The sequence below is a fragment of the Macrotis lagotis genome, chromosome 7 (genome assembly GCF_037893015.1).
Source record: "Macrotis lagotis isolate mMagLag1 chromosome 7, bilby.v1.9.chrom.fasta, whole genome shotgun sequence".
Classification (NCBI taxonomy): Eukaryota; Metazoa; Chordata; class Mammalia; order Peramelemorphia; family Peramelidae; genus Macrotis; species Macrotis lagotis.
The window spans coordinates 93,850,978-93,874,338 of record NC_133664.1 but is presented as its reverse complement, the minus strand read 5'-3'; the positions used below and the strand labels follow the sequence as shown (position 1 = coordinate 93,874,338).

General features: G+C 34.7%; 1 protein-coding gene and 1 pseudogene across 1 annotated transcript in view; one reads left to right on the top strand and one right to left on the bottom strand.

The window, feature by feature from the left end:
• RHEB (Ras homolog, mTORC1 binding) overlaps positions 1-23,361 on the bottom strand; it is a 72,469-nt gene that overhangs the window by 30,976 nt on the left and 18,132 nt on the right. Inside the window, exon 2 of the mRNA XM_074193320.1 lies at positions 4,027-4,098. Coding sequence (XP_074049421.1) covers positions 4,027-4,098 — 72 coding nt within the window. The remainder of the gene's footprint in view (positions 1-4,026; positions 4,099-23,361) is intronic.
• LOC141493542 (DNA repair protein XRCC2 pseudogene) lies at positions 11,402-12,435 on the top strand (annotated as a pseudogene).

The window sequence follows — 23,361 nt, the reverse complement described above, 5'->3', positions numbered from 1 at the left end:
CATTGAAAAATGCTCTAAATCACTACTGATTAGAGAAATGAAAATTAAAATAACTCACACTTATTAGATTGGCAATTATGATAGAAAAGAAAAATGTTTACTACTGGAGAGGATGTGGGAAAACTGGACATTAATGTACTGATGGTGGAGTTGTGCACTGATCCAGCCATTCTGGAGAACAATAAAAATGTGCATACCTTTGATTCAGGATTACTACTAGGTCTGTATCCCAAAGATAACATAAAAAAAGGGAAAGAATCTACAAAGGCAAAGTGAAGTGAGCTGAACCACGAGAACTTGGTATTCATTAACAGCAATACTGTGGATGGTCAACTATGAAAGACTTGACTCTTCCCAACAATACAAGGATCCAAGGCAGTATCAAAGAACTTAGAATGGAAAATGCGATCCACATTCAGAAAAAAACTGATTGAGTCTGAGTGCAGATCAAAGCATACTATTTTCTCTTATTTTTTTCATGGTTCCTTTATTTTGATCTTTTCTTCTTTCACATTATGACTAATATTGTTATATTTTATATGACTGCACATATACAATCTCTTATCAGATTACTTCCCATTTTAGGGAGAAGGAAAGAAAATTTGAAACTCAAAAAATTTTTAAAAATGAATGTTGGGAGGGGCGGCTAGGTGGTGCAGTGAATAGAGCACTGGCCTTGGAGTCAGGAGTACCTGGGTTCAAATCCCACCTCAGACACTTAATAATTACCTAGCTGTGTGGCCTTGGGCAAGCCACTTAGCCCCATTGCCTTGAAAAATCTAAAAAAAAAAAAATGTTGGGGCGGCTAGGTGGCACAGCGGATAGAGCACCAACCCTGGAGTCAGGAGTACCTAGGTTCAAATCCTGCCTCAAGACACTGAATAATTAACTAGCTGTGTGGCCTTGGGAAAGCCACTTTAACCCCACTGCCTTGCAAAAAACAAAACAAAACAAAAAAACCCTAAAAATGAATGTTAAAAAATGTCTGATTAGAAAAAAAAAAAAGAAAATGCTATTTAAAAGAAAATTAAATCCTTTGAGGGAAAGATTTAATTAACTTTGTACTCTTAACTCCCCCTCCCACTCCATCAAAGCATAGTATCTGTGGGACAAAAAATTATGTTAAATAAAGGCTAGTTAAGTTCACCTTAAGAGTTCAATTGACTGAGTTCAAGTCTCAGTTTTAAATGTACTATTTGAGTACACTTGTCTCTAGAATGATGATGTCCTTGGCTTGTCCTTGGGAAATTGCCCTAATGACCAAAAGCCTCCCATTGCAAGATCCTTCTTTAAAAAGTCCAAAATTTATTAATATTTCAATAGATCTGAGACACTGAATACTTCAGTCTCCTAAGTGAAGCTAAGGATCATCCAAAGGGCAATGAAAAGATATAAGTAGGCATACAGTGGCCACAATAAATTGACCACAAAGAATTTTCAACAAGTGGTGTAAGTTTTTGTTATTAGAAGAGTTCAAATGATAATTCAGTGAATAGACTTGTGACTATATCAGAATAAGGAACTTACTGATTAGAAATTCTCTCCACTAATGCAATTAAGCAACTCATCTATAAACTGTGACTTTGTCCTTGGTCACATAGATAGCATGATGACATAAAAGTGGTGATTCCAAAACCAGAATGATCCTCATAAACTTTCAAAGGATCTAGTTTATTTCTAAATGATCAAAATCACTATTGATCAGACAAATGCAAATTAAAGCAAGCTTGAGATTAGTAGCATTGAAAACAAAGCTGCTCTATGATTGGAAAAAAAACACATTCTATAGCTAGGTAGGTACACCAAGTTAAATCCAATGATCTTCTCAGTCATTATCCTTTTTTTCATTTCTTCTACCTACCCTTCTTTCCAGGATACTCTTTCCTCCCTCTAGTTCATATTTCTCTCCAGATTCTTGTTCTAACTTTTCTGATTGCTTTCTTTAGTCTCTTTTGTAGGACTATCATTGGCTGTTTGGCTATGCGTCCTAGGCACTTTTCTCTCAGTGATCTCATCAACTCATTTCATAGGGATTCAATTATCACTATACAGATGACTGCCAAATTCACATTTATAGCCTTCATTTTTCTCCAGACTTTACTACTAACATCTCTAAACCTGCCCCTCCTTCCTTCCTTATTTCTCTCTTTTTTTTTTTTTAGGTTTTTGCAAGGCAAATGGGGTTAAGTGGCTTGCCCAAGGCCACACAGCTAGGTAAGTATTAAGTGTCTGAGACTGGATTTGAACCCAGGTACTCCTGACTCCAGGGCAGGTGCCTTATCCACTGCCCCCCCCAGCCCCCCCTTATTTCTCTTAAGGATGCCATTATCCTTCTAAGTACCAAGCTTCACAACTTTGTAATCATTCTCAAATCTCATTTTCCCTTACCTTCCATTTACAATCAGTTTCAAAGTCATTATTTTTATCTCTCCAACATTACTTATATCCATTCCTTTCTTAACATATCATGCTTCCACCACCTTAGTTTAAGACCTCATCACATCTCATCTGCAATACTGTAGTACTGTCAACACCTTCTTGATTGTTCTCCCTTAAATCACTATCTCCCCTCAATTCACTGTCCATAAAACTGGAGAAGAGTTCCCTATCATCTGTGTGCACATTTTCTCTCTTCCAGTCCCACTAGAATATAAATTCTTTGACAAAGAGTCCTAATAACAACTTCAGTTTTATCTTTGTATCCCAACAGCTATCTTTCATATACCTAATGCCAGATGTATTGTTGAATTAAATTAATTCACTTATGGAGGAAATGCTTAAATTGTTCTGCCAAAACTTGAGATTATGCTCAAAATATCTGATCAAATTATGACACTGACTAATCCCACTATTGAGATGCTATTCCCAAGAAAAGATAACATTAAGAAAAAAGCTTATTATATGCAAATATTTATAGTATTATTTGTGAACAGGAAAAGTTGGGGGGGAAATGTGAACCCACATGGCTAAATATGAGGAATGTTTAAACATGGAGAGTGGCTAAACAATTTATAGTATGAGAATAAAGGAATAGTGCTAAATCAAAGGAACAATGAAGATTTCAGAAACATATAGGAAGACTTGTATGGACCAACAGAATTAAAGCAGAAATCAAACAAATGCAGGACTACAACAATGTAAGTAAGAGACAACATGGAAAAACAATAAAATTTTGTTCAAATAATGGTCAAAGTAAGCACCATACTAAATAAGGATTTCTCCCTTACTCCTATTAAAAACCAAGGAAATAACTTTTCCAGGCGTTTGTGTGTGTGTGTGTGTGTGTGTGTGTGTGTGTACAAAGTGGCTATGATAAAAAAAATTATCAATTTTTCAAAACTCTAAAAGAAACATTAAGAGACATGGGGAATTTTAGTGGACCACAAACATAATGAACATCAACAAAGTAGCATGTCAACTAAAAATAGCAAATGTGATCTTAGATTGCCTTCATAAAAGTATTGTGTCTACAGCAAAGACTGTAGACAGAATGGTTATAATATTCAAAGCCATGTGATATGAAAGTCAGTTCAAGAAATTGGAAAATATTTAGCTTAGAGAAAATATTCTGGAGATGGGGAACAAGGTTTCTTTCTTCATATAGTTTAAACATTATTACATTAAAATTAGACTTAGTCTAACTTTGCCCCATAGTTCAGGTAAAATCAGAAATAATGGGTTGAAGTTATTGATAAGTAAGAATTTTTCATTTATTAAGACAGAAACATCCCTCCTCAAAAGTGTTACACCTGACTATCCTCTCCCATGATCCTCCCTCTCTTTTATCAACCAAAACATCCAGAAAAATGAAGAGAGTGACTTAAGAAGATAATGAATTCCCTGTCACTGAAGATTGTATCTTAGTATTAGTGTACCCAAATATTAGTGAGAGGTTTCATGCTCAGGTTAAGATAATCATCCTAGTCAACTAAGATTCTTGAGTTACAGAAAACAATGACTCTTTTCAGAATTATGCACAAAAGAAAAAGATTTCTTATTTTATAAATACTTAGAAATGCTACTTACTGTTTTCTATGGTTGGATCATAAGAGTCAACAAATTGGCCTTCAACAAACTGAATTGTCAATGAAGATTTCCCTATAAAAGAAAACAGTTCATTATTTTAAAAAATGCAGTGAGCTATACCTATGCTATTTTTCAGTTAGTCTACCATTACCTTATTAACAAAAAGATGAAGATATACTAATCAGAAGATTCAATGATCATTTATTGACAAACTCCACTCAAACATGAAATAATTATATTTCTAAACAAACGTACGTGAAGAATTCTGCTAACAGATACTTCAGAAACCTTATATGAATCACAAGCCAGCCTTTTAGGTCTAAATAATCTGAGGAGTATGTCTAAAATCTTATATATTATCTATTCATTTTTATTGTATAGCATGAAACCTAACTCTTATGAACATAAATCAAGTCTTCTAATTCAATAAAGCTGTTTTTAAGATGGCCTGGAGTCCTTAAGTTTTGAAATAAAACCAAATACATAATTGTAAAAATATCTTGTAACTATAATTTAAATTCTTGAAAATTAAGTCCTATTTTCATGGAAGATTTTAGCTATAGCTTGTGGTGCCATTTCCTTCATGAGTCAGCTTATATGGGCAATACTTGAGAGCCAAATTTAACTAGACACATTTCGTTCCTGTAACAATTCCAACATTAAGTGTTGAAGATGAACAGAATTAGAACTTCGTTCATGCTTTCAAAACACATTTGTAAAAGTGAAATTTCTTCTTGTGCTTTCAAATTGAGCTCTCTGTTAAAAAGATTATATTTTAAAATTTAATAGATATAAGACTATATAGTTCAATTTTATATAATTGTGATGGGAATGTTTTGGGAAAATTACATAAATTTGGGAATTAAAATAGTTAAACTCCATCAAAATGTGTCTCAATATCATACAGAATTAAGTACCACTCAATCAACATTTATTAAGTGACTGACTTATTTAGTTAGTATGTGTTTGGGGTGAGGGGGAACAAAAGGGTAATAGTTCCGACCTTCAAGGAGCTGATATTCTATATGGGGAGACATGTATATAAAAAAAAACTCACAAAATAACTACAAGATAGCCTTAGACCTTACTATCTGTTTGGCAAACAAAAAACAAAAAGTGAGGAGGAACTCTAGATACAAACAACTGTCAGTGCCCTGGAGCTATACAGGGTTTAACATGATCTGACCTGCACTAAAGAAAATCCTAAAATCAATAAAGAGATTCTTGCAACAGAACAAGAAAAAACTAAGAAGACTCAAACTCAAGAATGGTAGCTGTGTGGGTGAAGACAAGTGAACAGATGGAAAAAGTTGCTGTGGAGAAAGGACAAAGATGATACCAAAGACAAGAACCTAAGTAAATATGTGGCTGGCACTAGAGTCAAAAATGCACAGGTCAGGAGCCTCACCCTAGGGGTGGGATAGAGGGACCATACAAAATTCATACAAGGTAATTAGGGAATAGTCCAAATATTAATCCAAAAGTCAAGAAAATCTTCCTGAAGAAGATGGCATTTGAACTGAGCCTTGAAGGAAGGAAAGTAGGCTTTCCAAGCATTGTGTGCTTAGGTATAGCTGTAGAAGATATAATGTCATGTTCTGAAAATAATAAGTAATCTAGTCTTGCAAGAATACAAGAGTCAAATTAACCAATTAGGTTTTCCATTGGACCAAAACAACCTGATTATCTAGTTTAGGTCCTCAAACTGTGTCAATATGAAGAAAATAGATACAAATGGAACGTCAATCATGAATAAGCAAACAGAGAGGGGACAAATTCTCACATGATTTTAAAAATTGCAAAGGGATTATGCTACAATATTTAAATGAACATGAGATAAAACATTACAGGAGCTAGTGAGTTCCAAAAGATCATTGCATTTTGAGTAATCAGTTGTATTCTAGAGGACAAACTGAGTGATTTTTGAAAATAATGAATTAGAAGATGGCAGTAGAGAAGACAGGCACAGTGCTAATGTTCTGATCTTCCCTCATAAATAACATGAAACAAACCTCTTAACAGAAACCTGATCCACAAAACCCAGAAAGAGAAACTAGGAGATCTACTTCAAGGTTTGTCCTCCAGAATTGTGGGTGAGCTGGGCTCAGAGGGCTGACTCTGCAGGGAGCACGGGATAGGGTCAGATCCTGAGAGCTCAACTAGCCTGAAAGCCTAAAAGCAGGGCAAGCCTGATCCGCCACAGGGGCAACTAGGGAACAGAGGCATTGGTTGTGGCACTGACAATCTGGAGCTTGCCTGCAGAGCTGGAGAGCTGCAACCATACCTCCATTTCAGCTGAAGCCTCTTCCCAGAACAAACACAATTACAACCCACCTCTGCCCTAGGCTGGTGAGCAGAAGACCTCCCTCATGGTGAATAGGGAGAGCAATTACTTTGCCCTAGGGCAAAATCCACCATTGATCAAAGATAAAAATACTCAACAGCTTCATCCACCCACTCCAAGGCAAGCAAGAGGGCCTCAATTTAAGGTCACAGACACTCTAGAGAAAGCAACCAACACAGCCTTCTGGCCAGACCACTTAGAGTTACTAAACCCAGTGAGTAAAGCCTCTAGGGATCTCAACACCAAACCTCTGGGAACGAGCCCTTTGCCAACATAAGGCTTAGTAAAATGAAGGAAGGCCAGAAGAAAGGTAGAAAAATTCCTAGTAGGAAAACATCCTAACTCAGAGAGACCTAGAACCTCGGAGCACAGAAAGATTTCCTGGAAGACATCAGGAAGGAATTTAAAAATCAATTGGAAGATTTGGGAGAGACAACACTTTGCAACAAGAAAACAAATCATTGAAAAATACAATTAGACAAATGCTAAAAAGAAAATAATTCTCTCAAAATCTCAATTGGTCAAAAATGGAAAACTCTTTCAAAAAAATAGAATTGACCAATTGGAAAAGGAGTTGCAGAAGATAAATGAAGAAAATTCTCTAAAAAAGAGAATGGAATCTGTGGAGACTAATGACTTCATGAAACAGCAGAGCCTGTTAAACAAAACCAAAAAAAAAATCGGAAAAAAAAATAGAAGAAAATGTAAAGTACCTCATCAACAAAACCACTGACCTTGAGAACTGATGAAGGGACAACCTGAAAATTATAGGTCTTCCCGAAAACACTGAAGAGAAAAAAAAGCCTGGATTTAATATTACAGGATTTAGTGATGGAAACTGCCCAGATATCATGGAACCTGAGGACAAAATTGTTCTTGAAAGAATACATCCATCCCCTACAGAAAGAGATCCTAAAATGAAAACACCAAGGAATGATGTGGCCAAATTCCAGAACTATCAGATAAAAGAGAAAATCCTTCAAGCAGCCAGAAAGAAACAATTTAGATACCAAGGAGCCACAGTAAGGATTACACAGGACCTGGCTGCATCAACATTAAGGGATCTAAGGACCTAGGAATACAACCAAGAATCCACTACCCAGCAAAGCTGAGACTTCTCTTCCAGGGGAAAAGATGGACATTTAACAAAATAGGAGACTTCCAACATTTCCTGATGAAAAGACTAGAGTTTAATAGAAAATCTGGACATCAAACAGGAGGCTCAAGAGACATGAAAAGGTGATGATCAACCTTAATGGACTTGCTCATTCTATCAGTGCAATAATCAGACACAATTTTGGGTTATCTACGATGGAGAATACCATCTGTATCCAAAGAAAGAACTGTGGAGTTTGAACAAAAACCAAAGACTATTACCTTTAATTTTTTTAAAAAAACTTATCTTGTTATGTAATTTTGCTATCTCTTATACTTTATTTTTGCTTCCTTAAGGATATGATTTCTCTCATCACACTTAACTTAGATCAATCTATTCCATGGAAACAATGTAAAGACTAACAGACTACCTTCTGTGGGGGAGGGAAGTGAGATTAGGGGGAAAATTGTAAAATTCAAAATAAATTAATTTAAATTTTTTTAAATTAAAAAAATGACATTTATGAAAAAAACAATACTGGAGGGGCGGCTAGGTGGCTTAGTGGATAAAGCACTGGCCTTGGAGTCAGGAGTACCTGGGTTCAAATCAGACACTTAATAAGCCTTGGGCAAGCCACTTAACCCCATTGTCTTGCAAAAACTTAAAAAAAAAAACAATACTGGTGAGGCATCCAAGATCTCACTCAACAATGGAAAGTATGATGTTTTGGCAAAGTAACCCCCCCCTCCTCATATAGGTGAATCCAGGGGTTGAACCACTAACCTCTAAATTCCATTTGGTACTAAACTTATAAATCTATTCTAAGGGAAGCATTAAATAAGGCAAATTAATGAGGAAGAAGTTTTTCCTTTGCTTGCCAAGTAGTTAACTCTGAAAAAAGTTGCAAAAATCTAAGTTTTTTAGCTACCACAAATGTCAGTCAACCAATAATTTATTAAATGCACACAATGTGCCACACATTCTGATTTCTTTTTTTTTCCACATTCTGATATTTCATTATACTGAAAAGACATTATCTTCCTCCTGACAGAAGGAACCTTAAGAATGGGGAGAAGGGGGGCAGCTAGGTAGCATAGTGGATAGAGCACCAGCCCTGGAGTCAGGAGTACCTGAGTTCAAATGAGGCCTCAGACACTTACTAATTACCTAGTTGTGTGGCCTTGGGCAAGCCACTTAACCCCATTTGCCTTGCAAAAACCTAAAAAAAAAAAACAAAAAAAATACTGGTGAGACATCCAAGATCTCATGCAAGAATGGAAAGTATGATGTTTTGGCAAAGTACCCCCCCCCTCATATCAGTGAATCCAGGGGTTGAACCACTAACCTCTAAATTCCATTTGGTACTAAAACTTATAAATCTATTCTCAAGGAAGCATTAAATAAGGCAAATTAATGAGGAATTGGTTTTTCCTTTGCTTACCAAGTAGTTAACTCTGAAAAAAGTTGCAAAAATCTAAGTTTTTTAGCTACCACAACTGTCAGTCAACCAATAATTTATTAAATGCACACAATGTGCCACACATTCTGATTTCTTTTTTTTCCACATTCTGATATTTCACTATACTGAAAAGACATTATCTTCTTCCTGACAGAAGGAACCTTAAGAATGGGGAGAAGGGGGGAAGCTAGGTAGCATAGTGGATAGAGCACCAGCCCTGGAGTCAGGAGTACCTGAGTTCAAATGAGGCCTCAGACACTTACTAATTACCTAGCCTTGTGGCCTTCGGCAAGTCACTTAACCCCATTTGCCTTGCAAAAACTTAAAAAAAAAAAAAGAATGGGGAGAAAGGAACTACTTACAGTTCAGAAATACAATTTCTTTTTTTTTAGGTTTTTTTTTGCAAGGCAAATGGTGTTAAGTGGTTTGCCCAAGGCCACACAGCTAGGTAATTATTAAATGTCTGAGACTGGATTTGAACCCAGGTACTCCTGACTCCAGGGCCGGTGCTTTATCCACTACGCCACCTAGGCGCCCCAAGAAATACAATTTCAAGACAAAATTTTCCTCACAAACTGTCCTAGATTTTCTAAAAATTTAGGGAAAAAAAGATGAAAACAGATTCTACATGTGTTCCAGGCTTTCCTCACTGGATTATATTTTTAATTTGGGGATTAATTGGTACACCTGCTTCACACATCATACTCTCTTTTTTTCTCTCTCTTTTTTTTAGGTTTTTGCAAGGCAAATGGAGTTAAGTGGCTTGCCCAAGGCCACACAGCTAGGTAATTATCAAGTGTCTGAGACTGGATTTGAACCCAGATACTCCTGCCTTCAGGACGGGTGCTTTATCCACTACACCACCTAGCCCCACACTTCATACTTTCAAACCATTCTCCTTGCTGTTTCTAGAGTGCAGTGACCTTCCTTCTCACATGAACTTAGAAATGATGGCAGGCAGATAGTCAACAAGCATTTATTTATTAAGTCCTTCCTCTATGTCAGGTACTTAGCATGGTCCCTATCCTCCAGGAGTTTCCAAAAGAGTGGAGGAGACCACATGCAAACAATAAGCAAGATAAGTGTGAGGTGATCTCAAGGGGAAAGAATGGTTACTTGGGAAGTGAGATAAGAGAAAATTAGGAAAAGTAAGACTTGATAAAACTATTATCTGACCTCTGAAAAGTATATTTCAAATTTCAAAGTATACAAACACAAAACAATGATAAAGCAATGAAAATCTGCATATAATTATAGTGCCAAAATGAGAAAAGTTCACTGCACAATCCTTTTAAGAATGAACTTATGAAATATGAATGTTCTAATGCCCATTTAAATCTCAAGAAGCAAAAATAAAGCATGTAACCTGAAAATAATAAACAGCAATTTACTAGCCATCATGTTGCTATGATGAGCAAATAAGAATTTCTCAAGAATGAATCAGAGCACAGGAACATAAAACCTTTACTGGAGAGTGATCTAAATTTCTGAATACCTGTTTGGGTCCAAATGATTACAATTGGAGTTTAGTTCCTCCTTCTTTGGTCTTCCCTTCAAGAAGCTAGCACTACATATATCATATAAAAGTAGAAGGTTACACATGCCTACATTTCAAAAAGAATAGAGAAATTTTCTGCTTTATTATCACCTCTACCTCCCCCAACTTCCAATAAGAGAATTTGAATTGTTAGTCCTTCATAAGTGAAACTGGAATTGAAACCTGCTAAATTCAGTGCCAGCTGTTAATTAGTGTGCTAATGAATAAACTCAGTTACTATTAAAGGATTTTTAATTATTCTTATGACTCCTAGGCTTTAGTGTCACCAGTTCTGGGAAAGACAGGAAGAATTTGGGTTTTTGTGGACCTTTTACAAACTGTCAAGAGATGCAAATAGACCAGGTATTCTTACCCTTTTTTTGCGTGTCATGGACCCTTTTTGGTAGTCTAGAGAAACCAATAGACACCTTTCCCAAATGTCTTTTGATATAAAAAATAAAATATACACGATTACAAAGGAAACCAACTATATGGAAATGCAATTGCTAAAAGGCCTAAACTAAAAAGCAAAATACTCAATCCATCAAAATAAGCAAAATACATGTTTTGGACTAAGTCTATGGCTAGACTATAATATGGACTGTGAGATTAAGCTGGTTTGCACTTGGAAACAGCCTCCAAAACTGTTTCTAATGATGCTATATGGCTACAAATCATATAATAACACAATCTCAGAAGAAATTAAATTGCAACACAAAAGAAAAAGACATAGTGAGCTGTGTAGATTGTAGCAAGTACCAACAGCAACATGTGAAGAACTGGCATAAAGGATGGAATACCACCTATTAGAAGAGATCACTTTCCTGATTATTACAATCAGTGTAATGAGAAGGTGCTCTCTAGAATAAAAGTAAAAATTATACAAGGGGCGCCTGCGCGCCGGGCCACGACTCACCAGCCCGGGAATCATTAAATGGCATGGAAGGAGGGAAAGTTGACTCTCGGGTCTCTAGAGCCGCCGGGGCTATGAGCGCCGACTTCCAGAGGTCAGAGGTCAGAGGTCAGAGTCCGGAATGGAGCTCGACTTGAAGGTAGCAGTTCTCTGAAAGATATAGAACTTTTTTTTGTTTGCTGATGAAGGCTCTCCTATTCATGATTGCCATGGTCAAAGAATTCATCACCAGGAGGCCAGATTATTTGTGGGGACATACTAGAATTCCATGGTCCAGAAGGAACAGGAAAAACAGAAATGCTCTATTATTTGACCGCAAGATGTGTCCTTCCAAAATCAGAAGGTGGATTAGGAGTCGAAGTCTTATTTATTGACATAGACTACCACTTTGATATGCTTCGGCTAGTTACAATTCTCGAACACAGACTGTCCTAAAGCACAGAAGACATAATAAAATGTCTTGGAAGATTTTTTCTTGTGAATTGCAGCAGCAGTAACCAGTTACTTATCACTCTTTACTCACTGGAAACTATGTTTTGTAGTCACCCATCCCTCTGCCTTTTCATTTTAGATAGTTTATCAGCCTTCTATTGGATAGACCGAGTCAATGGAGGAGAAAATCTTAACTTACAAGAGATTACTCTGAAGAAATGTTCTAAATTCATGGAGAAACTTGTAAAAGAATACCACTTGATTCTCTTTGCAACAACACAAACTATAATGAAAAAAAGTTCAAATTCAACAGAAAGATCATCTTCCTTAAAACTTTCTTGTGAAGAAGTAGATATAGACTATAGACCCTATCTTTGTAAGACATGGCAACAAATGGTAAACCATACCATAGAATATTTTTTCCAGACATGAAAATTCTGAAAGTAGCAACCAAATGTTTTCAATAGTGTCATGTCATCTAAAAAGCAACAATCTAATAAAGCATCTATTTAGTATTAAAGAAAGTGGTATTCATTTTTGTTAATCTATTATCAGAAGTAGTATTGAGTTTTCTGAAGATCTAAAAATTTCTTCCCCTTTGTATCAGTATTTCTGAATTTTAAAAACTGAAAAGGTTAGACATAAAAATATTTCTATATAAATTACAGTATTTCTTAAATAAAAATACTTTTTCAAATTAAGGAAATATGTTTTCTATTCTTAGGTCATCATGGGGTAAATAACAATAGCAGTGCTTTGATTTTCTTTAAAACCCTATACAAAAGATAAATGTATTTCAATTTAAATAAAATGGAATTTTATTTAAAAAAATTATAGAAGGGCAGCTACATGGCACAGTGGATAAAGCAATGGGCCTGGAATCAAGAAGACTGGAATTCAAATTCAGCCTTAAGACACTTACTTACATGTTGTGTGATATTGAGAAAATCACTTAACTCATTTATAAAATGAGCTAGAGAAGAAAATGGCATTGTAAGTACGCCACTATTTCTGCCAAGAAAATCCCAAATGGGTCACAAAGAGCCAGATACAACTCAACAACCACAAAATCGTGCAAAAGATCACATATTCAATTGCCATATCTCACACTTTACCTATCTGTAACATTTTAAAATGTTGAGACTGCTCATCTTGACAAGCTACTACCTTACTTCTGACCTTCATTACTTCTAGCCTAGATTACTCTTAAAGACTCTTAACAGTCTCCTTCTTTCTTGTCTCTTATCATCCAGTCTATCTATATACACTGCTATATAAAGGATGCACCGCTGAGAGACAATTTTCCTTAAAGTACAGATCTGACACCATGATTCTTAAATCAACTCTAATATTATGCCTATTGCTTCTAGGATAAAACTTAGCTCTACACTTCACAACCTATTTTTGTTTTGAGTTTCATTGGACATTATGCTCCTTCATACTCAATAAGCCAAGCTAAAGCTAGCCTTTTCTTTGTGTCTCACATAGAAGACTATACCTCCCAATGACCCCAGTGCCTGGAGAAAAATGTATTGTATGAATTTATTGAACTCAAGTTTTATTCATCATGAAATTCAAGGACCTTCCACTCACAGCTTTAAGGCATCCTTTGGGCAAGTCAAGTGCGTGGAAGTATGCTTGATCCATTCTGTTTCATGAACCTAAAACACCTAATTGTGTTCTTTTGAAATCAATCACTTCTTTTTCATCAGCAATTCCTCTTGCCTTCTGCTGAACTATCTTTGTGGATATAAGAATTCTAATTTCCCTTTGCACTTCAATCCATCTCTTCACTTTCTTCTCTCAATCAGGCCACTTTTGCTGACTTGGCTCTCATGGCCTTTGTCTGCCATGGTGTTTTCAGTTGGGCTTCTTCTTCCCAGAGTCAGTCTAAGATTGTTTCCTCAGTTGGAGAAGGCCCAAAATGATGTCTGCAGCCTGATTTCAATTCACTTTTGCAAACTGGATAACTTTGAACTTGAATTCAGCATTGGATAAAAATCTTTTCTGAGCCGTTTCTGAGCAGAATATACCAAAACATAACCTAAGATGATACTGGTAACAAATGTGAAACAATGAGCACCTAGACAAAAAAGTGCAAAAAAGCAGGAAATTCTAGTAAAAATATCTGTAAGCACTGTGGAAATTTTTCGAAAAAGGATGAGTCCTATACATGGGGAAATACGTTACTCTCTCCTTACGGAGTGGAGTTCTTCGCTCCCTTTAAGCTGTAACTCAAAACAACACCTTCTTCATGAAGCCTTGCTTGTTTGTTTGACTATATTAATTTGTTAGAAGGAAAGATGGCTTCTACTGGGATGTGAGAGAGAAAAAACAAAATAAAAAATAAATAAAAATACACAAAAGAAAGACAAAGTCCAAAGAGCAGTGCAAAGAAGGCAATATTTGTTACAACTTTATTAAATATAATATATATTCTGAAACAAACTGCAGATAAAGTTTCAGATGCAATCTTTTTGTTTTATATACTTAAATACTTGAGATTGAAGATTTGAGGTCATAAAATTTTAAAATAAGATTTTTCAACAGCATAATGTCTGTTTTCCACCTAGCAGTCAACATTATCTTTTAAAATTTAAACTCACTAGAACACATTTTCCCAAATAAGTATCTTCCATTTCAAAATACAAATAATTACGATGAAACGTCAGAAAAACCTGGAAAGATTTGCATGAACTGATGCCGAGTGAAGTGAGCAGAACCAAGAGCACATTGTATACACCAATAGCAACATTGTATGATGATCAACTATGATAGAGACTTATCTCAACAGCACAATAATCAAAGACAATTCTACAGGTTTGTGATAGAAAATACCATCCAATCTAGATAAAGAATTATGGAGTCTGAATGCAGACCAAAGCTTACTATTTTCAGTTTTTAAAACTTGTTTAATATATTATGGCTTTTTTTCCCCATTTTCCCCCTTTTTGAATTAATTCTTCTTTTACAACATGATTAATAGGGATATATGTTTAACATAGTTATACATGTATAACCTATATTGGACTGCTTTCTGACAGAAGGGAGGAGGGAAGGGAGAGAAAGAGGGGGGAAAACGTGAAACTCAAAACCTAACAAAAGAAATGACTGTTGCAAACTATCTTTGCATGCAGGTGAAAAAATAAGTATTAATATATATATATGTATATATATATATATATATATATATGCGTGCGCGCGCACACACACACACACACACACACACACACACACAAAACACACGCATTATAACTTCCTTGGATACTAAACAGTTTTACTATGGTTTTGTTCCCAGAACTCTTACTTTGGGATCTGGCATCAGAACTGAACCTAATACCTTTTTTAAAACTAAAACCGATTTGATTATACACCTTACCTATAAAAACTAAGCATACTTTGCTTTTGCCACCACTGCCAGCACTGCAAAAATATGCAGTAGGCTTCTAAACACAAGTCTGAAACATTCTGAACAGCAGCAGGATCTCTTGAATCATATCCCCTCATAGGCACACTATTTATTTGAATATATAATAATGAAATTTAAAAGCAGGGGATCTTAAGCTGGTTAGATTTTTCAGAAGATCTATGAACTTAAGACTTCACTAACTGAAATTTAAAATTTCTTCAATAATGGTTATAAACAGGGGCAGCTAGGTGGCGCAGTGGATAAAGCACTGGCCCTGGAGCCAGGAGAACCTGGGTTCAAATCAGGTCTCAGACACTTAATTAAAAAAAAAATAATAATAATGGTCATAAACATTCTTATGAGAATGGATTCATAAGTTATAGATACCAAATATACAGAAAAGGTTAAGAACTCTTATTTTAAATTCAAAGACAATGCTTTACCTCATAGTGTGGGAATGAATCTGGTTAGAGAAGCAAAAAGTAGGCATACAGTATTTAGCACTGATTTTATCAAACTTAAAATATGAGGCCAGTGAAAGAAAGCACTTTGAGTTGTAGAAGGTTGCCCCAGATAAGGATGGAAAGAGTCACTGAAACTTTAACAGTTTCATTTTTAAAAAAATTTTATTTATTTACACAATACTAAAATAGTCTAGTTGTTAAAGTAAACATAATCCCTCTCCCCCCCCATACAAAGAGAAACCTCAGGAAAAGTAAAGTCAGAGAAAAAGAAAAAAAACTGAAATGTGAAGAGGCTAACTGAACAAATGGAGAGAATACACACAAATGAAACCATCAATCTTTCAAATTATCAAACTAATAACAACTTTCATTAACAACTGGTATATTTATGTTTGGTGGGGGTTTTTTGGAAAGGCAATGGGATTAAGTGACTCACCCAAGGTCACACAGCTAGGCAATTATTAAGTGTCTGAGGCTGGATTTGAACTCAGATAATCCTGACTCCAGGGCTAATGCTCTATCCATTATGCTACCCAGTTGCCCCTACACTTGGTATATTTAAAGAGTTAATTTCATTGTATCACATGTATGTTTAAAATCAACAATTTCTGATATCCTAGAGTATGACCTACTTTGTTTCATGATAGTGGATTATACTTGTTAGTAGAGAAGGATCTATCAGCACTATGTAGTAAAAAAGGCACATTCTGGTCTAACTGGTTTTCCAGGAACTTCTAGAACTCAAGAAGTTCTCAGTGACCCAGAAATAGGTGCATAAATCAACAATGTCTCTTCCAACCCTGTCCAAGTAGAATAGAATAAGGGAAATTTTTGGACATGGAAATGTAGAGATAACCCTAATAGTGTTATTCTAACTATATATTCATTCAATTTGGGTTTGAAAATTAAGATTATTATCCCAAATATTAGTGATAAGAAATTCAGGCTAACTTGAGAATGTTTACTCTTTCTGGGAGATAAGAGTCATTATGTTTCAGAGCTAGCGGAACAGTGATGGACACTCAATAAGTGTAAGCTGAACTTAACAGTTATTAACTTAAGAACCCACAAAAACATTTTTGTTAATCCCCTTTGACAGAGGCAGAACCATTAACCAGTTTTAATTCTACTATTTCCACTGAGCCGAACCCAAACCAGTTAATACATTTCTCTTCAGAGTCCAAATTGCAGGACAATTATTTGCTTAAATGGTGTCAGAGTAATAAGTCTTGTCAGTTGTAACTATATTAATCTTAAATCTAAAGGAATGTCTCCTTTATGGTATACCCCTGTGGAAGGATATTTACTATCTAACAAGCATGTTTATAAAGGAGAGAACACTGGACTAGGAGTCAGAAGCCCTTCTGGTTCATATTAAAATTTGGAGATCCTTTCTCTCCATTCTAAAGTCTTGGAAATCAAAGTTTCCTTCAAAATACAGTTCCAAAATCACCCCAATGAAGATGTTCCCAGATTTTCCCAGTTTCTAGTTATCTCCCCCTCCAAAATGGTCTTCTTAACCTCATCTGGAGATAACTTATCTCCCCAAATAGAAAGTAAGCTCCTTTTTAAGTAGAAGTTATTTCCTATTTGTTTTCTTGCATCATCAGGCACAAAGACAGGTGCTTGCTGGATCATTACCTTCTTTCTCTGGACTTCAAATTTCTCATCACTGATCTCTGATAACCAATATGGACTTGGAAAAAGAGCAGAGACCAAAAAACTCTACAAAAAACAAGGGAAATCTACAGTTATACTTCCTTTTCTCATACCCTTAGAGGAAGGGAAGTAAGAGTCATATTACAATTTGTCTAATAGAGTCTTGATATTTAATTACCCTGGGACACCATTTGAAAGGGATGGTATTTTTTTTTTTGCTTTGACTCCTACATAATCAGAATGTACATCTTTGTCAACCCAGTTGTTGGTTTGCTTTAGGCATATGTTCCTATTAAATATCCCAAGTTTTTATCATCTACATTATCTCTGTAAGACCAGATTTTCTTCATATATTTCAACCAAAATAACATGTCACAATTGACTAAGAGCAAATAGGAGAATCCAGCTGTCTTCTATTGCGCCAGAAACTGTAGAGATCTGAAAAAATATGTAAAACAGCCAGTCATCACTAATTTTTTTATTCTGTAATCTTTAAAAATAAAAAATTTTTGTTAACATATAATATAGTTATAATTTTTTAAATTACTAGTGTTCATTTCAAATATAGTATTACATAAGTGTGTATGTATATACTATGTATACACACACACACATACACATATATGTATATGTGTTTATGTCTATATGTAACTTCCACATAAACAAAAACGAGTTTTTAAGAATGTTAAAAGGTCCTTGAGACCTTGGGTCAACCTTGCCCTTCTATTATACTACAATTTTAATGAATAAAATGCTGTATAAATAACCTGTTTAAACATTCAATTTTCACATCAGAAAAAAGAAAAATTATAAAATGACACCTTTCCCATTTAATGATGCCTTTCCTATAAAGGATACTGAAACTCTTCTATTACTATGGAGATTTTTCATCATCTTATTTTAAAAAAAAGCATGTTTAAGCTTATATTGCTTTCCACACAACCACTCAAGTTCTGCATTTTTTTCAGAAAAGGTTATCTGAAACTAAGCAGCATTAAATGCTCATAGTCCATAAAATACATATAATTGCATGAAATTCAAATACGAATTTTCATCAGTCAAGATTTCTTCAATTGGTCCAGATCTGTAAAGTCTCTACTGTGAGAACACCCACTCTTATTGCAGATTTGGAACTTTTCTTAAGACTTGCAGAGTTTAGTCTGGAACATTCAGAGGTTAAATACCTTGCACAAAACCTTTCAACTAGTCTGTGTAATAAGTGGAGCTTGACTCAAGTATTCCTATCTACTCCAACCTCCTTTTTATACTACGACTTCTTGAAAAGGTCAAATCTTGATTTAGGAATAACTTGGAATCCCACCAATAAGCTTGCATATTTAAAATTATTTCTGTATCTTCCCTTTTCACTAATAAACTCTTATTTTTAACATGGACTCAACACATTTAAAGAAAAATATAAAAGTCCAAGGATGTGCATAAGTTTCATCTATCTTATAGAATTAAAATTTTAGAGCTCAAAATAACTCCAAGGTTACCTAGTCCAACTCCCTCATTTTACATACAGAAAACTGAGGCACAAAGAGGTTAAGTTATTTGCCCAGGGTCAGACAACTCCTTAAGTGTCTGGGTCTTTGATGCCAGATTTATCTTCTTTAAGTATTTTAATTGAGACATCTTGGAAGTGACCAATGACAGAAGATATAGTATAATAAAAAAACCCCAAAAGGTATGAGGTATAAACAAAAGTGTTCTCTTTAAACATATCAAAGTACTTTGTTTATTAACTAATTCTTCACAAAATACCTATAGGAAATTTCTATTTTACAGATGGAAGGCGACTAGACATTTTTCTCTCTGAATGTTATTATACTACATATGAAACAGAAGTTCCTGGTCTTTCTACTCTTGACGGGTGTTTTTATCCATATCAAGCCACATTCAGAGAAATCATTGCCAAAAATATATTACAGAAGACTGAACTCAGTACTTAATTCAAGTGAAAAAGTAGTTTCTAAAGGTAATAATTCTAAAGGCATCAGAAATGTATTTTATTAGTCCAAGATGAGTATTTATTAAAAATGGATTTGCTTTTAAAATCTTCAAAAAAATCACAATGAAAACCAATGTATCAGATACAGACTACTATGTGAATGAAATTTCTTAAATGATAAAGTGACCAAAGAAATTAAACAAATCGGGGGCCATTCAATAATTACAACAATGTTCTGATATTTAAAAATAAAAATCAAGGCTATTTAAAAAAGGAACCATTTAAATAATAAAAGAAAATCATAACTATAACAGTGACTTATGGGGGTTATTTTAGTTACTATTTTAAAATGAATTCTCAGAATTTCCTCCCTTCCTTTGAGTCCTGCCCAAACAAAATCTTCACAATTTCAATTATCTTAGACTAAAGAATGTATCTTTACTAGTTACAAATTCTGTAATATTTAAGGAGTAATGAAAACATTCTGCAAAGGTATTACTATCAATAACAATGACTATATATTAAAAAAATATTGAAGGAAAGGGTACTGACTAGAAAAAGCTGCTGGGAAAACATTCAGAATCTGACTTAATAATGATAAATGAAAGCAGACCTTTACTTGCAGATTTTAGTTTTCATAATTACTAATCTCAGAGGACACTACTAGGACCTTTATGAGGATTCTCAAATGTACTTACTACTTTTTACGACTTCCATGGAACTTAAGAATAAGAATTAGGATTACTTAGTCCTTCCTTTGTTTTACAGAAAAAGAAACTGAGGAACAAAGTTCTATGTCCAAAGTAGGATTTGAATGAGATATTCCAGCTCAAAATTTATTCTAATATCCCCAATGCTATGATTCCTCCTAATAGCAAGTATCTAGAGATGCTATATTGCTTGGCATTAAGAACTTTTGTTTTTACAAAAATATTTATAGCAGCCTTGTTTGTGGTGGCAAAGAATTGGAAATCCAGTAAATGTCCTTCAATTGGGGAATGGTTTAGCAAACTGTGGTATATGTATGTCATGGAATACTATTGTTCTATTAGAAATCAGGAGGGACGGGATTTCAGGGAAACCTGGAGGGATTTGCATGAACTGATGCTGAGTGAGATGAGCAGAACCAGAAAAACACTGTACACCCTAACAGCAACATGGGAGTGATGTTCAACCTTGAAGGACTTGCTCATTCCATCAGTGCAACAATTGGGAACAATTTTTGGCTGTCTGCAAAGGAGAGTACCATCTGTATCCAGATAAGGAGCTGTGGAGTTTGAACAAAGTACAAGGACTATTCCCTTTAATTCTGGAAAAAAAAAAAAAAAAAAAAACCAGATGTCTTATGGTTTGATCTGGTTACCTCTGAGAATTCTGTTCTCTTTAAGGATATGATTTCTCTCTCATCACACCCAATTTGGATCGAGGTACAACATGGAAACAAATGATGGAGTGCTATCTGTGGGGTGGGGGTGGGGGAGGGAAGCAAGATGGGGGAAAACTGTAAAACTCAAATAATATCTTTAATAAAAATTTTAAAAAAAGAACTTTTTAAAATTTTACTAGCTACTATCTTGTGTTACATTATCACCAAATATATATAATGTATGTGTGTATACACACACACACACACACATACATACATACACACACACACACATACATACATATGATATACTAAAAATGAAGGAATTAAAGAGGTCAACCAGTACAGAAATAGAAAATTTTTAAGGAAAAGGAACTCTAAAAAGAATGTACAAAAAATATTTAAAGCAATTCTTTTTTGTAGTTGAATCAAAAATTTAAAGGATATCCATCAATTAGGGAATGGCTGAACAGGATGTGATATATGATTGTGATGGAATACTACTGTGCTATGACAAATGAGTAGGATGGTTTCAGAAAAAACTGGGAAGACTTATATGAACTGATGCAGAGTGAAGTGAGCAGAACCAGGAGACTATTATATACAATAAGACTATATAATGATGATCAATTATGAAAGACTTAGCTACTGTAATCTATACAATTCTGAATGACTAATCATAAAAACGCTTCCACCGCAGATGAATTCTGAATGCAATATGAAGTATAATTTTTTCCCTTAGTTTTTCCTGATTTCCCCTCCTTTTTTTTGAAACATGGTTAAAACGAAAATGTGTTTTATATATTTTTTAAACAAGGCAATGGGGTTAAGTGACTTGCCCAAGGTCACACAGCTAGGAAATTATTAAGTGTCTGAGACCTGATTTGAACTCAGGTTCTCCTGACTCCAGGGACAATGCTCTATCCATTGAGCCCCTATAATTTCACATGTATAACTGTTATATTGCTTGCCTTCTCAATGGATATGGGATTACAAAGTTTTTCTAATGTGTCTTGTAAGTCAAGAAAAACACGTTTAATGACTCATCTTTAAACTGACTTTATTTGGGAAAACACCTCGAATATTCTGTTGCTAGTTCAGAAAGTATGATTCTTGGTATCACCAGAATTGAAAAAAGTTTTACAATTTAGTCTGGACAATAATGTTTTCTACCATTCCCTGACAAAGCTAATTAAACATCAAATACATTAATCCTATTAATTAAAGGCCAAAAAGGGAACATTTAAAAATGTGATCATTCTACAGAACTTATAATTCTTTTATTTAGCTGTATTTCCCTCCATTCTATTCCCCCCCACCACCCCCATTTATTATATTCTTTCACCCTCTCCCTCCTCAAAAGTTTATTATATCTGACTATCCTCTCCCATCATCCTCCCTCTTTTCTATCATCTACACCTCCCCTCCTTCCCCTGTCTCCTTTCTCTCCTATTTTCCTTTATGGTAAGAAAGAGTTCTATGCCCAATTGTGTTGTGTACATTAGTCTCTCAAGGAGCTTATACTCTAATGGGGAAAGACAACACATATAAGAAAGCTGAAAGGAAGGTGGCTAAGGAGTAAGAATAAGAAAGAAGTCTGAAGAATGAACCCAAGCCTTGAGTGAGGTGTTGGTCCTTTTTAAAATAGTGGTCCAATTAAAGTAATAATCAATTAGGAAAATGGGACCTAAAGACAGACATTTCTCTAAGGTGTTGAGTCAACAGGTAAGGGATTTTTAAGGAATACTGCTAAAAATTTATATTTTCATCTTCATCAATTATTGAATATATTTCCCCTAGGCTCTGATAATTGAGTAAACATATAAGGCAAAGAACTCATTTTCAAAATTAATTAAATTTTACCTAATAGATGAAGAATCCGAAAAGCTAATTCTTCAGTCCAAAGGTATTTTAAGATTATTTATCAGTTAGCTGTTATTCAGAGTTTAGATTGCTGGCTTTATAATGAGGAAGAGCTGGTTTCAACTTCCACACTGACTGTGGCAATGGGCAGGTTCACAACCTCTAAACAGCCTTTTTTTTTCCCTTGTGAAATATGAATTTGTAACTTTTAACTAATAATGAAAATATATTTAAAGACATTGGTGAGTATACAGAAGAGCTTAGGTGTCAAGAATAATCAAATATTCGTGTACTTAATAACAAAAAAAGAGAATTCTGTCTTCAAAGTTAAAAGAGATTTTCAGTTTATCTGTAAAAAAGAAACAATTAGACTAGATGGCACTGAAGATCCTATTCAGGGATGAAATTTAACCTATGACAGAGTCACTTTATAAACTCTTGAAATAGTATAATGCAAAATAATCAAGATCACAGGATCATAATTTTACATCTGGAAGAGGAGAGGTCTTCTACTCCAGGTGTTAAACACTTAGCCCACAGGCCTGCAGTACTGAGTGGGCACAAACCCAATTAAATGTAATTTGGAAATAGTTAACAAAATAAAAAATATACAATAAAACATAGGAAATGTTGTTATGAAGTTTTCTAAGTCAATATGTAGTCTGCTGGGATCTTGTAAAGGGTTAGTAGTTCCCTGCTATTTAAATTTGATATCACTGATCTAGTTCAAGGTCCTTTCTTTTACATCATAAGAAAGCTGAGGACATGAAATACTGAGACTTTTTGAAGAATAAGTAATTCTGTCCCTTTTCAAATAGTTGCTGTTTCCTTTCATCTTTAAG